General features: G+C 46.6%; 1 protein-coding gene across 3 annotated transcripts in view; it reads right to left on the bottom strand.

Moving 5' to 3' along the window:
• LOC131203861 (opioid-binding protein/cell adhesion molecule) overlaps positions 1–14,028 on the bottom strand; it is a 541,096-nt gene extending 527,068 nt beyond the window's left edge. For all 3 annotated transcript variants that reach the window (XM_058194544.1, XM_058194545.1, XM_058194543.1), the window contains exon 1: positions 13,862–14,028. In XM_058194544.1, the coding sequence (XP_058050527.1) occupies positions 13,862–14,028 (167 nt within the window). The remainder of the gene's footprint in view (positions 1–13,861) is intronic.
• Positions 14,029–17,217: the final 3,189 nt, after the last annotated feature.

Raw genomic sequence — 17,217 nt, 5'->3', positions numbered from 1 at the left:
CTAATGAGGTTCAGGAGAAGGATCTTCTCTGCCAATGCATCTGCCCTGTGGAACGTCTTACCCCCCCCGGCCCCTGATGGGATGTTGGCCCCAACCTTCCTGGTCTTTTGTAAGACCTGGCACTGCCAGTTTGCTTGGAGTCCCAATGAGGAAGCATCACAGTTGAAGTGGTTGATCAGGTAACAACAGATCCCACCTCCCCACTCACCCGTCCCCTACCCTTCCCATCTGTACTTGGATCACAGTGTTTGCTTGTATTCATTTATTTATGTTTTTAGTATATGCATATTTATCTGTTATGATTGCAAGCTGCCCAGAGTTACCATGTACTAAGAAGGGCAGCCAATAAACTTTATAAATGAAGAAAAGAAAGGAGGGAGGGAGGGAGGGAGGGAAGGAGGGAAGGAGGGAAGGAAAAAAGAAAGAAAGAAAGAAAGAAAGAGAAAAAATGAAGGGAGAGAGGGAGATATGAAGGAACAAAGGAAAAGAGGGAGGGAGGAACAAAAAGAGGAGGGAGGGAGGAAGGAAGGAAGGGAGGAAGGAAGAAAAGAAGAAAAGAAGGAGAGAGGAGGAATGAAGGAAGGAACAAAGGAAAAGAGGAGAGAGGAAGAAAAGAGGAGGGAGGAAGGAAAGAAGGAAGGAGGGAGAGAGGGAGAGGAGGAGGGAGAGATGAAGGAAGGAAGGAAAAGAGGGAGGGAGGGAGGGAGAAAGAAAGGAAGGAAGGAAGGAAAGAAAGGAGGGAGGGAGGGAGGGAGGGAGTGAGGAAGGAAGGAAGGAAGGAAAAGAGGGAGGGAGGGAGGGAGGAAGGAAGGAAAGAAGGAAAGAAAGAAAGAAAGAAAGAAAGAAAGAAAGAAAGAAAGAAAGAAAGAAAGAAAGAAAGAAAGAAAAGAAAATATCCTTCATATGATGATGCTGTGTTTGGAAACTGCCTGCCAACCTAGAAGGAGGGATCAAGCAGGAGCCTAGCTTGGAGTCATTGCACACCCACAGGAAACATAAACGTGACCTCCCGCATGATCCACGAAGCCTCATCTGGTCATTCCCAGATTCTTGTAATGTAGGTCATAAAACATAAAATTACTGACTTAGGCTATTCAGAAAGTAGCTCTGGCTGCTTGCACCTGAGGCGCCGTGCATTACACAATGTATGAGCATCCCAAAATTATTTCTGCCCTTCCTGGAATTTCCCCTACCAACTCATACAAGCTTCGTTTGTGCCTCGCCTAGATGCTTCAGAGGTTGCTGAATGCATTTCTTCAGGAACAGTAAGTTGGTTAAGGAATAATAAACCATAACACTTCTCCAGTTAGGTAAGTCCGCTGAGGAATCATTTGCAACAGCAGAGGATATGAATTCCCAATCCAACTTGAGTTCGGGGCCTCTTCTTGCCTCTCCAATTATTTAATGAAATCGAACTGCTCTGCCCAAGGTTCAGCTGTGAATTGTCTCTTGCCATGGCTGCTCAATCTGGAGTTTGTTCTTGCATGCAGTGACGCTAATCACTTTATAGCTTACAGGCTCTTGAATTCTGCTGTGGTATCTACCCTAACTTTTGATGTGTTGAGTCCATGCAAACCTCCAACATGCTGAGGTTTGGGCAAAAAAGGGGAGAAGGGATAGGAAATGAGAGCAGTCCAAATAGTAAAGAATTCAGAAGCTTTTAAAGAAATTATAGGGAAGAAAGTAAATCTATGCAAATATACGTATAGGCTTCCATGAAATTGGTTTCCATGATGAGTTATGTGGGGTGGGGAATGACTTATTTTCCTTTCAGAGGTACAAGATAGTTCAAGGGAAAAGAGAAAGAACGTTGGTGCTAACTCTGATATTTAACAATCCCGGAGATAATTACAATTCCTGTGAATAAAGAAAATGCATGTGGGCTGTTAGAGAGAAGGGAAGCAACATACAGTATTGGAAGGCACCCAAAAAATTGCAGAATCATAATTGGACTTATATTATCCCAGAAAGTTACCTGGATCAAGAGACTGTGAAGTGCCAAACCTGATGGGGAATGGAGGAAGACGTTTGGGACAATCACACCCTAGAATTGCTCAGTGTATATCTTGTCACTTATAAGATTATAACTTTAGTTTGGCAAGTTTTTGTCTATCAGGTATAAGCAAATAAACAATTGGACTTTTTAAAATTGACTTTCTATTGGATAGGATAGGATAGGATAGGATAGGATAGGATAGGATAGGATAGGATAGGATAGGATAGGAGTAGAGTAAAATAAGAGTAGAGTAGACTAGAGTAGAGGGGACTGGACTGGACTAGACTAGACCAGACTAGACTAAGTGTGGAATGGAATGGAACGGAACGGAACGGAACGGAACAGAACAGAACAGAACAGAATAGAATAGAATAGAATAGAATAGAATAGGAATAGAGTAAAATAAGAGTAGAGTAGAGTAGAGTGGACTGGACTGGACTAGACTGGATTGGACTAGACCAGACTAGACTAAGTGTGGAGTGGAATGGAATAGAATAGAATAGAATAGAATAGAATAGAATAGAATAGAATAGAATAGAATAGAAGTAACAGAGCTGGAAGGGACCTTGGAGGTCTTCTAGTCCAACCCCCTGTTCAAACAGGAGAACCTATACCATTTTAGATAAGTGACTGTCTAGTCTCTTCTCAAAAACCTCCAGTGATTGAGCACCCACAATTTCTGGAGGCAAGCGGTTCCACTGGTTAATTGTCCTCACTGTTAGGAAGTTTCTCCTTGATTCCAGGTTGCTTCTCTCTTTGATTAGTTTCCAACCATTGTTGAAAGACCATGAAAGATTGTCATGGAGAAAATCTTTCTATGTGCTCACTAAAAGAGTTGACACCAGCTTAATGACAGAGACTCCAGTTTCCAATTCCTCATCTAATCCATCAATTCTGTTTTAACCGAGTTGACTCTCTGGCTATTCCCAGGCAACTCGGTTGCCTGAACTCAGGAATCAGCAAATAGGTTTGGAAAGATAGCTTGGCTAACAGTTTTGGCAAGAAGAAGCCCAATGATTTTTTGGCAGCAAGTTATCACAGAATGCAGTCAAAGAATTGAGCCAGATGTAAGGGCTGAAAGCACAGGGACTGCAAAGGAAATGTAGAAGCAGCAAGTGGAATGGGAAGATGGGGAGACTAAAAATAAATACTAAGGATTAAAAGGCAGTGAGTGCTTGCAAAGTAGAGATAAGGCATCAGCGCAGAAGCATAATCAGAAAACTGGAAGAGATTTAGATTTAGAAGACATTGGCACCAGTACTCTTCAACTGACTACCAGAAAGCAGCAATGTTATAAAAGAATTCCACTGAAGAATAGAATAGAATAGAATAGAATAGAATAGAATAGAATAGAATAGAATAGAATAGAATAGAATAGAATAGAGGAGTGGAGAGGAGAGGAGAGGAGAGGAGAGGAGAGGAGAGGAGAGGAGAGGAGAGGAGAGGAGAGGAGAAGAGAAGAGAAGAGAAGAGAAGAGAAGAGAAGAGAAGAGAAGAGAAGAGAAGAGAATTCTTCATTGGCCAAGTGTGATTGGACACACAAGGAATTTGCCTTGGTGCATATGCTCTCAGTGTACATAAAAGAAAAGATACATTCATCAAGAATCATAAGGTACAACAATTGATGATAGTCATATAAGCAATTAGGAAACGATCAATATCAATATAAATCAAAAGGATTGCCAGCAACAAAGTTACAGTCATACAGTCATAAGTGGAAGGAGATGGTGATGGGAACGATGAGAAGATTAATAGTAGAGCAGATTTAGTAACTAGTTTGACAGTGTTGAGAGAATTATTTGTTTAGCAGAGTGATGGTGTTTGGGGAAAAACTGTTCTTGTGTCTAGTTGTTCTGGTGTGCAGTGCTCTATGACGTCGTTTTGAGGGTAGGAGTTGAAACAGTTTACAAACCAGGATGCGAGGGGTCTGTAGATATTTTCACAGCCCTCTTTTTGACTCGTGCAGTATACACGAAGGAAGGGGATGCAGTGGAGCAGTGGCTTAATCACACTGGAACTGCTGGCCAGAAATGGTCTGTACTTTGGTGGTTCAATCCTAGCTCCACGAGACAGAATGAGTTGAGAGTAGAGGCTTGTTCTCTGAGCTTGTGGGTTGTTTTCTGAACGTTTCATTACCAAGCTAGTCCCAAAGGTGCTTTTTTCAAGAAGCAACTGGACTTTCTGGTTTTTCTTTGAAGACGTTTCCCTTTCTCATCCAAGAAGCTTCTTCAGAGCTGGATGAGAAGGCAATCTGCGCATGTGCAGAAGCTTGGCGCGTGTGCTCGCTTCACTCGTGTGCGCGCACGATCCCATTGTGAACCGGTAGTAAAGCTAAGTAGAACCCCTGTTCTGAACCTACGCAGAAGTCCATGCACGCACGCATGATCCCGTTGCAAACTGGTAGTAAAAATAAGTAGAACCCACCCCTGTTCTGCGCATGTGCAAAGCACACACACCTGTGATCCCGTTGTGAACTGGTAATAAAGATAAGTAGAACCCACCCGTGTTCTGCACATGTGCAGAAGCACGCACATGTGTGCTCCCATTGCAAACCGGTAGTAAAGATAAGTAGAACCCACACCTGGAGCAGACCTGGACAGATGAGAGGCAAACAAAACGCACAAAATGAACTGGCAATCTAGGCTGTCAGGACTGCATTGTGTGTCCAGCATTTGTAGATTTCCCTGACATTGTATGCCATATGCTAAATAAGTAATAATTTACCGGAAGAATAACAACGTCCATCTGGAAAATCAGAAGAAGAAAGGAGAGAGCAACAGTTTAATTCCTCCTTCTTAGATGCCTATTTCTCAGACTTTGCCACTGTATGCCATCATTCCAAGTTATAGAAGAAAGACCATCTGCAAATGAAAATAAAATATCAGAGTTGGCCATCTGCTGGCAAAAGACTAAGATTGCAGCCCTAAGATCGCTCAGGTAATGTGTTTTCAAAAGTCTGGAGCTGCAAACTCCCCCATCCACCCCCCAAAAAATGCTACTGGTACCAACAACCTTGTTTCTGAGATGGCGAAGAGAAAAAAATAGGATTTGCTTAGTTCTGTAGAAAGAAGGCTTAATGTGTCCCCTTGAGGCTATGAATCCGTTGTAGATAATATAATGCTTTTCTTTCATTCTAATTGCAAGGGATGCGGTGGCTCAGAGGCCAGGATGCTGAGCTTGTCGATCGAAAGGTCGGCAGTTCAGCGGTTCGGATCCCTGGTGCTGCCGTGTAACGGGGTGAACTCCCATTACTTGTCCCAGCTTCCGCCAACCTAGCAGTTCAAAAGCACGTAAAAAATGCAAGTAGAAAAAATAGGGACCACCTTTGGTGGGAAAGGAACAGCGTTCCGTGAGCCTTTGGCGTTGAGTCATGCTGGTCACATGACCACGGAGACGTCTTTGGACAGCGCTGGCTCTTTGGCTTTGAAACGGAGATGAGCACCGCCCCCTAGACTCAGGAACAACTAGCATGTATGTGTGAGGGGAACCTTTACCTTTACCTAACTGTGGTAATTTGCTTGTAGAATTCCTGTGCTGTTTACAATAGTTGCTACTTTAGTGAGAAGCTGCATGGAATAGGGCCTGGTGTATTATAATAGTAGAACTTTGTAGAAGATGTTTGAGCTACTTTTTCAACCTTAACTACAGGAGAGGCTGAAGGCCACTTCAATGCTGAGAGTATTTTGAAAATACCTTTTAAAAGTGGCTATTGATCCAATAGCGGTTCATAAACCTTTTCTTTTTAATTGTGTTTCTTTTTCCTGAGAAGATTGTTCAAAATGCTCCAAATGTAATTAGCTGGATGCTGGGTTTCATTTGTTATTCCTCATCTACAGCATAACAGAATAACAGAGTTGGAAGGGACCTTGGAGGTCTTCTAGTCCAACCCCCCCCTGCTTAGGCAGGAAACCCTATCACCATTTCAGACAAATGGTTGCCCAATCTCTTCTTAGAAATTCCGAGTGTTGGAGTATTCACAATTTCTGGAGGCAAGTTGTTCTGCTGGTTATATCGTTCTCACTGTCAGGAAATTCCTCCTTAGTTCTAAGTTGCTTCTTTCCTTGATGAGTTTCCACCCATTGCTTCTTGTGGGTGCTTTGGAGAATAGCTTGACTCCCTCTTCTTTGGGGCAACCCCTGAGATATTGGAAGACTGCTATCATGTCTCCTCTAGTCCTTCTTTTCATCAAACTAGACATACCCAGTTCCTGCAACCGTTCTTCATATATTTTAGCCTCCAGTCCAGTGGTGAGATTCAGCCAGTTCGCACCACTTCGGGAGAACCGGTTGTTAACTTTCTGAGCAGTTTGGTAAACTGGTTGTTGGAAGAAATCATTAGGGCAGAGAACCGGTGGTTAAATTACTGGAATCCCACCACTGCTCCAGTCCCCTAATCATCTTTATTGCTCTTCTCTGCACTCTTTCTAGTCCAGGGGTGTCAAACTTGATTTCATTGAGGGTTGTATTTGACCTCAGGGGGCTGTGGAGGGTGTGACCAGGATGGGCATGGCCAGCTGTATGTCATTCATGTTGGGGGCGCCTGTGGCGGCCTGAATGCTCTGCCAATGAAAACGGGCTCCTGAGCTCCATTTTCGGCTGCAACGGCTTCCTGCAACTCTCTACCAGCGAAAACAGAGCTCAGGAGGGTTGCCCACGGCCCTCCCAAGCACTGTTTTTACTGGCAGAGGCACTGCGGGCCAGTCCTTCACTATTTCCAAGGCGGCCCCACGGGCCAAATCTAAGCACCCTGCGGACCGAATCTGGCTCACCGGCCTTGAGTTTGACGCCCCAGTTCTACAGTCTCAAACAGTGGTGAAATCCACATTTTTTTACTACCGGTTCTGTGGGCGTGGCTTGGTGGGCATGGCAAGGGAAAGATACTGCAAAATCCCCATTCCCACCCCACTCTAGGGGAAGGATACTGCAAAATCCCCATTCCCACCCCACTCTGGGGCCAGCCAGAGGTGGCATTTGCTGGTTCTCCGAACTACTCAAAATTTCCGCTACCGGTTCTCCAGAACCTGTCAGAACCTGCTGGATTTCACCCCTGGGTCTCAACATCTTTTTTAATATATATTGTGGCGACCAAAACTGGATGCAGTTTTCCAAGTACAGTCTTACCAAGCCATTATAAAGCGGTATTAACACTTCACGGTGATCATGATTCTATCCCTCTATGAATGCAGCCTAGAACTGCCTGGGCTTTTAAGCCGACACAAGTCCTGGGTTGCGTTGTAATCTCTTAAGTAAGAGCCTTCATTTTTTTACTACGTGGATACAACCCACGTATCCTCATCAGCATCGGCTAAGCTCAGGTGCAATTGTTTGGTTTTTTGCCTCGGCCATTTACAAGCCATTGTTTCTAAGTCGACCATTTATGAGTTAGCAAATTTACCGAATCTCGCCAGTCATGGTTTATTCAATAAACCACAGTTTGACATCTATTTAAACCCAGGCACATGAGAAGCGCTGAGCTATTCTTACAGTAATCCTGATAATAGTTATTTTTTCTAAAAGAAATGAAGTGGCTGCATGTTATTGCATGCCGAAGGGAGAGGCAGATGGATTCTCCATCCACCCACCCTCTCCTAGAGCAGCTACATGAACATGGGGAAGAAGAAGAAAAAAAAACAACCCCACAACTACTGTAACTATTCAAAGGTACTCAAAAGTACTCAGAAAGCGATAGTTTGCACAGGGGGCTGTTCTACATTTCAAAGCACCTCTTTGCACAAGCCTTAGTGAATAAAGCAAGCAGACAATTCTTCCTTTCCAGGTATTGAGGTTTCCCTTCCAGAGCAGTCATGCAAATAGCTTTTCTTCTACCTCTAGACAGGTTCTGTGTGACTTTTGAGGCAAGGACTAAAATCTGTTCGGAAGAAATAATAAATGGTATTTGTGTCTAAGTTAGAAGTCAAGGAGTCTCTACCAAATCACCTTTAGCCCTCATTTCTGTTTCCCCCTCTCTGTCTGTCTTTCTCTTCTCTCGCTCTCTGTCTTCTGTCTTCTCTCTCTGTCTTTCTCCTCTCTCTCTCTCTTTCTCTCTCTCCTCTCTCTGTCTGTCTCTTCTCTTCTCTTCTCTCCTTCCCTCCCCCTCTCTCTTTATCTCTGTCTTTCTCTTCTCTGTCTGTTTGACTGTCTCTTCTCTTTCTCTTTCTCTCTCTCTTCTCTGTCTGTCTGTCTGTCTGTCTGTCTCTTCCCTCTCTCTCTTTCTGTCTCCTCTCTCTCTTCTCTCTCTCTGTCTCTTCTCTGTTTGTCCGTCTGTCACTTCTCTGTGTGTGCGTCTTTCTCTTCTCTTCTCTCTCTGTCTGTCTGTCTTTTCTCTCCCCCCCCGTCTTCTCTCTCTGTTTTCTCTCTGTCTTTCTCCTCTCTCTGTCTCTGTTTCTTCTCTATGTCTCTTCTCTCTTCTCTTCTCTTCTCTCTCTGTCTTTCTCTTCTCTGTGTCTGTCTGTCTCTTCTCTCTTCTCTCTCTCTCCTCTCTCTCTCTCTCTCTGTCTCTCTCTCTCTCTCTCTGTCTCTTCTCTGTCTGTCCGTCTGTCACTTCTCTCTGTGTGCATCTTTCTCTTCTATTCTCTCTCTGTCTGCCTTTTCTCTCCCCGTCTTCTCTCTCTGTTTTCCCTCTGTCTTTCTCCTCTCTCTGTCTCTGTTTCTTCTCTCTGTCTCTTCTCTTCTCTCTTTCTCCCTCTCTTCTATCTCTGTCTTTCTCTTCTCTGTGTGTCTGTCTGTCACTTCTCTCTTCTCTCTCTCTCCTCTCTCTCTCTCTCTGTCTCTCTCTCTCTCTCACACACACACACACACACTGACAATGACAGCCAAACCCATATCATCTGTCTCCATCTTAAATGGCCAGCTTGTTAATAATTGCTTTCTACATAACTGAAAAATCAATGAACAAAACAGGTGTGTGCATGTAGAGGTGTGTGTGTGAGAGAGAGACAGAGGGGGGGGGGAGAGAGAGAGAGAATGGACTGCAAATTCAGTTCTGAACTCCCCAAACATCCACCATGTTTGGACTACTCATCTCTCTCTTTCTTTCATTGTCTCTCCATCTGCCCTGGATTCAAAACTTTAATCATCTTCTCTCCTGCTATGATAAGAAAAGGAATAGTTAGTACCAGACCGTTGGAAAAGGCCAAGGAGAAGATGGCTCCCCCCCCCCCCGCCATGAATGTGATTTGTCTGCCTACCCCAATGGGTCTTTCTGTCCCAGGGAGAAAAAAAAGGGGGGGAGATAAATGATGAGCTAGCAGCTGGGAGGACCAACAAATGGGCCATTGAGAAACTGAATGAGGCCTTCCACAGCTCTCGGTCCTTCCCAGGGCACGGCCTGCTCTCCTCTATGTTCCAAAATTTGCATCCATTTAAGAAACTGCAATGGCCATTTCCAAAAAATGCGTGTCCTCTTCGACAGATTCAGAAGCTTCATTCCTTCAACACTCTTTAACGGCTTACACAATTAACCTCCTTGAAAGGGTTTAGACAATACATTAAAGTGGGGGGGAAAAAATAATAACTGGATTCACAAAACACACTGAGTTCAACAACAGCAAACCAAGATTAAACATTTTGCCATTCTCTCCCCCTGTAGCGCAGTCTTAATGTACACATCTTAATGTAACATTTGCTAGACCAATTCTCGAACACAGCTCATCTGTCTGGAACCCGCACTGCATATCGGACATTAATGCAGTTGAGCGCGTCCAGAAATATTTCACAAGAAGAGTCCTCCACTTCTCTGCTCGCAACAAAATACCTTATGCCCCCAGACTTGAAATTCTGGCTTTAGAAAATTTAGAACTACGCCGCCTTTGGTATGACCTGAACACAGCTCATAAAATCATCTGCTACAATGTCCTACCTGTCAATGAGTACTTCAGCTTCAACCACAACAACACAGGAGCACACAATAGATACAAACTTAAAGTGAACCACTCCAAACTCGATTGCAGAAAATAGGACTTCAATAACAGAGTTGTTAATACCTGGAATGTACTACCAGACTCTGTGGTCTCATCCCAAAACCCGCAAAACTGGCTACTGTGGACCTCGCCTCATTCCTAAGAGGTCTGTAAGGGGCGTGCATAAGAGCACCAGTGTGCCTACCGTCCCTGTCCTAATGTTCCCTTTAATTGTATTCATTTTATGTATTCAATTCATGCTTATACTTATATATATATTATCTAATATGTACTCGACAAAATAAATAAATAAACATCTCCCTTAACATTCCAAACACAAAAATGGACACAAATGGACAATGGAGACCATACAATGGCCATGGGGAGAAAGCTGGATTTATTGTAGCAAAGTAATTTCATACCAGAAAGGTCGGCAGTTTGGCAGTTCAAATCCCTAGTACAGGTCTCCTGCGTCAGCAGGGGGTTGGACTAGATGACCTCCAAGGTCCCTTCCAACTGTCTTACTGTTACACTCTGGACTTTCTCTATAGCTCCTCGAGGGAAAACAGAGATGCTAAAACTAATTCATCCGTTGAACTGCGTCCTCCTACCGCAACCAAGCTCAGTTGTAGGGTTACCGATGTCATGCTTCTTTTCCTAATCTTGGAAAACTTGGCTTGAAGGACGCCAGGAAATAGGTCCATCAACCAAGTATAATGAAGAATGAAGTCAACCGATGACAAGGCTTGTTCTGGCATCGCTGATGAGAGCACAAGATCCTACAACAAAGTTGACCTCACGTGTCTTAAGGATCTAATGCCTAGGATTCTCCCTAATGGGTTGGCTGACAATCCTGCAGGGGATCCCTTATCTTATTCCAGAAAATAGCTACAGTTGAAGAGATGCAACAACTAGTGTTAGACCAGGGGTGAAATGCTACCAGATAGGACCGGATCGCACAATCCGGAAGCAATCGTGGCCGGTAGTTCAGCGATCTGGTAGCGATGGCAGAGCGAAGCTCCACCCACCTGCCTGGGTGTCATTACTTCCTGGTTTTAACCAGGAATTAATGTGCTTTTTACCTTCTGCGCATGCACACGGTACGTGCACTCCCGAGCCGGTAAGGAAGGTAAGTAGATTTCACTCCTGTGTTAAACCCGTTTAAATCAGGCATGGAGATGCTCCTAAACTATATCTAGTCTATGCAGAAATAAATTCCTCTGTCCAGTGGACCTTACTTTTGAGTGTGTGTGTGTGTGTATGTGTGAGAGAGAGAGGGAGGGAGGGAGGGAGGGAGGGAGATTTGAGTTTACTGGTGGCAATTGAATGCTCTCTTCCTTTTGATGATTCATCAGCAGAGTACAGAAAGCTGCTTATATTTGTCCTCATTTGTCCATGAAAGACTTGTCACAAGAAGATTTGGGGTGCCACCTACTGCACAGGGCTATCATTGGGAGGGGATAAAATGGAAGGGTTTGTCCAAAGACAAGTTACCTTTACAACTGAAAAGAGCTCAGACTAGTTTCTGCATGGAGACATGGCTGATGGACACGTCAGGCTAGAATTGATAAAAAAAAAACTCAACTTATTTCTTGGTGAGAAAGGCAACTATAAAACATACACAGGGTAATGTCAAATCCTCACTGTAAATCCTTGAAGAAATGAAACCATCTATCCAGGCTTCAGGGCTTCAGATGGCTGTTACATAATGCAAAGCATTGTCCCTCCCTCCCATCGCCCATTGATACATATTAATGAAATAATGCTAGCCACCCGATTAGAGACCTCAGTTATCACAAACACCCACCACTGAAGCACATTTTCATGAAGACTCCATCCTTTAAATACCTCTTTTTCTCTATGATGTATGAACATGGGATTTTAGGTGCAGGGAATAAAATATTGAAAGCAGGCTGAGCGGTAGTAGAGAACAATAAACGTTATTGCTTTTATAGATTGAACCAAAGCCAACTATATAAACCTTTCTGGATGGTCCAGTTCAGGAACTGGCAGGGATTTCTGCTGGGATTGGCTGGGATTTCTGCTAGGAGTTCTACTCACTAAACCAACCCTGTTGGGCAGCCTTTAGGTCTTTAAAGGTCTTATTTGTACCCTATGACTATCATTAGGTGTTGTACCTTATGATTCTTGATGAGTGAATAGAATAGAATAGAATAGAATAGAATAGAATAGAATAGAATAGAATAGAATAGAATAGAATAGAATAGTGAATGGAATGGAATGGAATGGAATGGAATGGAATGGAATGGAATGGAATGGAATGGAATGGAATGGAATGGAATGGAATGGAATGGAATGGAATAATGAATGAAATAAGAATAGAATAGAATAGAATAGAATGGAATGGAATGGAATGGAATGGAATGGAATGGAATGGAGTGGAGTGGAGTGGAGTGGAGTGGAGTGGAGTGGAGTGGAGGAGAACAGAATAGAACAGAACAGAACAGAACAGAATAGAATAGGAATAGGAATAGAATATAATTTTTTATTGGCCAAGTGTGATTGGGCACACTTGGAATTGTATCTTTTCTTTTTATGTACACTGAGAGCCTATGCAAATCCCTTGTGTGTCCAATCACACTTGGCCAATAAAGAATTCTATCTGTCTGTCTGTCTGTCTGTCTGTCTATGTTTTCCACTGGTAGCCACTTGATGAGCCACATGGTTCCATTTTGGACCACTCAACTAATGTGTATTACGCCCAGTTCAGAGGATTCTAAATTAACTCATCGAATTAATTCCTCTTTCGGATGCTTCCAAACTCATCCTGTTTTTATTCTGGTACAAGGGCTAAACTATCCATCCTTTCAATCTTTGCAAGATGAAGATGAGTCCAGCCCATTGCTCCTTGCAAACTCACAGGTGCTTTTTGGGGGATTCTTCTGGAAGCAAGAATTTCCCTTTCTTTTTTCTTTTTTTTTCCTTTTTGCAGAAGTCCCATGCTTGTAAATTTACTCAGGGAAGGCAAAGAGAAAGTTGGCTGCATTGTTGATCCCACCCAAACCCACACCCACGCCCACACGCACAGAAAGTAAGACATCTGTTTATGAGCCCCGTTGCATCTCTTTCTCAGCCAAGGAGTGCAAAATAAAAACTGTGTGCCAGAGAAAAGAGAAGCAGCTTATCGGAATTCATCCGAGCAGCTCCAGTAGTCCAAAGGCTGGTTTGATATTAACAGATCGGTCCAGAAAACACAAACGCAATCGATGCAATCACGGGAGAGACATCAAAACTCCAGAAACCAGTTAGAACCAGGAATTGGAGAGCTGAGAGAGGGGAGAAGAAGGGCATTTATGCAGGGCAGACCCACTCCCCTTATTTTCTCACCCACCCGTTCACAAATATATCCCCCAAGACATTGTCCATGCCCAAGCTGGCACCCCACCCATTTCCAGAAGTTCTTTTAAAGGTATCCATCCTGCAAGTTCACACAAACTCGGCTGCCCAACTGCCCGACATCCCATCCTTTTAAAACGCAGAAGGAAAAGGCTTCACCCTTCTCTCCCCTCTCACAGTACTTCCCATCGTAAGTTCCACCACGGCTGCAACCATCATATTCCTTTGCAAGCCACAACAACAGCATCTTACATGGAGCACACACACCACCCTCGAAAAGTCTTTCAACGCCCACCCCCACCCTCGCCACAGGTACCCGGAGGCAATGTCTTTGCAACCTCCCCAGAATTTGCCTCTCCAGCCAGGCAAGCAAGTAGTCAACTCCATGCTTGGGTATCACATCACAACTCCCCGGGTGGGCAGTGCCAGCCACTAGCAGGAGCTCCTGCTGGCTTGGGACCACGGAAGAGGTCCGTTTCCAACTGATTCCCCACCCGCTGGTCAGAGATTTGTCCCCCCACTCCCACCTCAGAGGGGGAAACGCCCCACCCCCAATAGCAAGAGACCCCCGGAGGTCATCAAGAGTAGCCCAAAAAGCGATCTGTTCCTACCTGAGTGTGGCGCTCTCTCCTTGCTTGACCGTCACGTTGTCCATGGCCTTGGGGAAGGTGGCATCTCCGCTGCGCACCGGCACTCCTGCGGGCACAAGGAACAGCAGCCTGAGACACACGACCACCAGGCACCGCCAAGGCAGGACTAAGCACCCCCCGACCCCCATCCTGGGATGCAGAGAGACGTCCTTCCAGGCTAAGATAGAGTGCGCCGGTAGCGGGGCGGGAGGCGATGCTGACGGAGAGGGGCGGCGGTGGCAGCGAGCGCGGAGCAAGAGCAAACCCGCCCCCCGAGGGCGCTTCTACGCGGCGAAGGGCTGAGGCTGCTCGACTATTAGCGGGGCGGCCGGGTAAAATCCAGCTTCGGAGAGGCGGGGCGTCCGGCAGAGGGTCTCCCGATGCCAGGCGCGGTGGGTAGGGTGGGGTGGGGGGAGAAGGGCGGCTGCAGACGGGCCGTCCGTCCAGGGGCAAGCGGGGGAGCTCCGAGCTCTCCTAGTCGGTCCGGGTTCCAAAAACACAAAACCAAAAAAAAAAAAAAACCCCAAAAAAAACCGGACTAAGTGGCTGCAAGGCTCCGACGGCAAAACTTTCTGCGCCCCCACCGAGGAGGCAGGCAGGAGGACGCGGGCGAGACAGTGGCGGAGCGCTTCGGGGAAGCAGAGCCGAAGGAGACGGGAGGCGCCCCAGCTGGGGCTCTTTCCCCTCCGCGAACTCGCTCCCTCGTTCTTCAGCCAAGCGGGCGAAGATGCTCCGGAGCCCCGACGCCGCTCTGCGTCTCTTAATCTCCTCGGCCGTCCGAGCTTGTGCGGCTCCGCTGCTGGGAAGGCTGCGGCCGCCACCTCCAGCAGCCGGCGGCTTAAGGCAAGAGGCGGGCGGGCGGGAGACGCGGGCAGGAGCCTGCCGCCGATGCCGCCACTTCTGGCATCCCCGCCGCGCTTCTCGCCCCGCTCGCCGGGCGCCTCCGCTCCGCGGTCCCTCCCGCGCGCGCCCACCGACGGGTTGTCATGGCAGCGTCTCCATCGCTGACCAGGACGCGGGCTCCCCGGTCCAGCCACAGCGACCGGGGAGACTTCGCACATGCAGCGCCCTGCGCGAAGGACACGCCGGAGCGGCGAGAGCGGCGGCGGCGGCGGCGGTAGCGCGCGCTCCCCTCCCTCCCACGCACGTTAACCCTGCCAGCGCCGCGGTCGGGGACTTGGTCGGGAGGCTGGAGCGGAGCCCCGCGGGAGACGGCGGCGGAGGGTGCTGCTTCCTTCCAGGGGAAGGGGAAGGGAGCAATCTACCCACCTACCCCGCTTGGCGCGCGACCCCTCGGGCGGCACCTGGATGCGCAATGGTCTTCTAGGGTTTCTCTTCCAGGACTCGGCGCCTTGGAAGCGGGCTGGGCGAGGGAGAAAGGAGCCCCGGTGGGGATTGGTTTGCGAAGGAAGGAAGGAAGGAAGGAAGGAAGGAAGGAAGGAAGGAAGGAAGGAAGGAAGGAAGGAAGGAGGGAGAGAGGAAGGAGGGAGGGAGGAAAAATAAGGAAAGAAAGAAAGAGGAAGGAAAGGGAGGGAAGAAGAAGGGAGGGAGGAAGGGGAAGGAAAGAAAAGAGAGAGGAAGGGAGGGAGAGAGGAAGGAAGGAAGGAGAAGGAAAGAAGGAAGGAAGGAAGGAAGGAGGGAAGGAAGGAAAAGTGGGAGGAAGGATGGAAGGAAGGAGGGAGGAAGGAAGGAAGGAGAAGGAAAGAAGGAAGGAAGGAAGGAAGGAGGGAAGGAAGGAAAAGTGGGAGGAAGGATGGAAGGAAGGAGAAGGAAGGAAGGAAGGAAAAGGAAGGAAGGAAGGAAGGAAAAGTGGCAGGATGGACGGCAGGAGAAGGAAGGAAGGAAGGAAGGAAAAGTGGGAGGAAGGATGGACGGAAGGAGAAGGAAGGAAGGAAGGAAGGAAGGAAGGAAAAGTGGGAGGAAGGATGGGCGGAAGGAGAAGGAAGGAAGGAAGGAAGGAAGGAAGGAAGGAAGGAAGGAAGGAAGGAAAACTGGGAGGAAGGAAGGAAGGAAGGAAGGAAGGAAGGAAGGAAGGAAGGAAGGAAGGAAGGAAGGAAGGAAAAGTGGGAGGAAGGATGGACGGAAGGAGAAGGAAGGAAGGAAGGAAGGAAGGAAGGAAGGAAGGAAGGAAGGAAGGAAGGAAAACTGGGAGGAAGGATGGACGGAAGGAGAAGGAAGGAAGGAAGGAAGGAAGGAAGGAAGGAAGGAAGGAAGGAAGGAAGGAAGGAAGGAAGGAAGGAAGGAAGGGTGGGTGGGTGCAGACTTCTGAGTCGCACAGGACACTTTGGAGCCCTGCTCAAAGGATACATTGGGAAGGTTGCTGAGACTTGTCCATGTCTCCTGATGCCACCATTCCCACCCATCTTCCAGCCAGCAGGAAAACTTTGGATCATCAAGTAGGGTTCTTCTGTATTTGGGGCTGAGATGGTGGATCTGGGGATTTGGACAATTCAAGTACCCTAAAACCCAAGTTGTTGAATTTTGTGAGGGCTGGATGGAGTTCTGAACTCAGGAAAGGAAAAGCCATCATTGAATTCCTATTATGGTCTTTTTTTTCTTTTTCTTTTGATGAGCCCAACTTCCCATTCTCCATTTATCTGCCTTTCTAGGATTTCTCTTCTCAGACATCATGATCCAGAAAGGAGATGGTCATAGTGGCTAAAAAGATGGGGGTGGGGTAGAGAAAGAGAGAGGGCACCAGATTGGGGAAGCCTACAATATAGTTATGAAGAATAGAATTAGAAGGGAAAGGGGAAGTTGAGCCAATCAAGCCTTTCTGGACCTTCTTCCAGATGGGTGAATCAAGGCCAGAGGTCAGCAACCTGTGGCTCTGGAGCCGTATGTGGCTCTTTCACCCCTCTTCTATGGTTCGCTGTCACTCAAAATATGCATCACAACCGCCAATATGCGACACCCGCCGGCATGTGATTTATTGAGCTTTTCAACCCCTGGTAGGCCAACCATGGATAAATCCAAGAAAAGAAAAGTTTCAGAAGAAAACAGAACGTTTAATTCAACTACATATGCTAGTTTTGGGGCCGCTCAAGAAATAGTCAGGCACGGGAAGGGGTTTTGTGGCTCCCGGTGTTTTCTTTTCTGTGGGCAACGGGTCCAAATGGCTCTTTGAGTGCTTAAGGTTGCAGACTCCTGATCTAGGCCATGCTAGACATTGCAACCCAGGAACTGATGATGTTACTTAGTTTAGTAATGAAATGCCTGCAAGAAAACCACCAACCCCAGAGATCATGATTGCAATCCAAATACTTCTGGATACTCTCCCTGCCCCCACATGGTGGGGAAAGGGGCGTTTCCTTGTCATGCAAATTTTGCAATGAATG

The sequence above is a fragment of the Ahaetulla prasina genome, chromosome 9, assembly GCF_028640845.1.
Source record: "Ahaetulla prasina isolate Xishuangbanna chromosome 9, ASM2864084v1, whole genome shotgun sequence".
NCBI classification, from domain to species: Eukaryota; Metazoa; Chordata; class Lepidosauria; order Squamata; family Colubridae; genus Ahaetulla; species Ahaetulla prasina.
The sequence above is the reverse complement of the archived record's forward strand: the minus strand, read 5'-3'. Positions and strand labels throughout refer to the sequence as shown.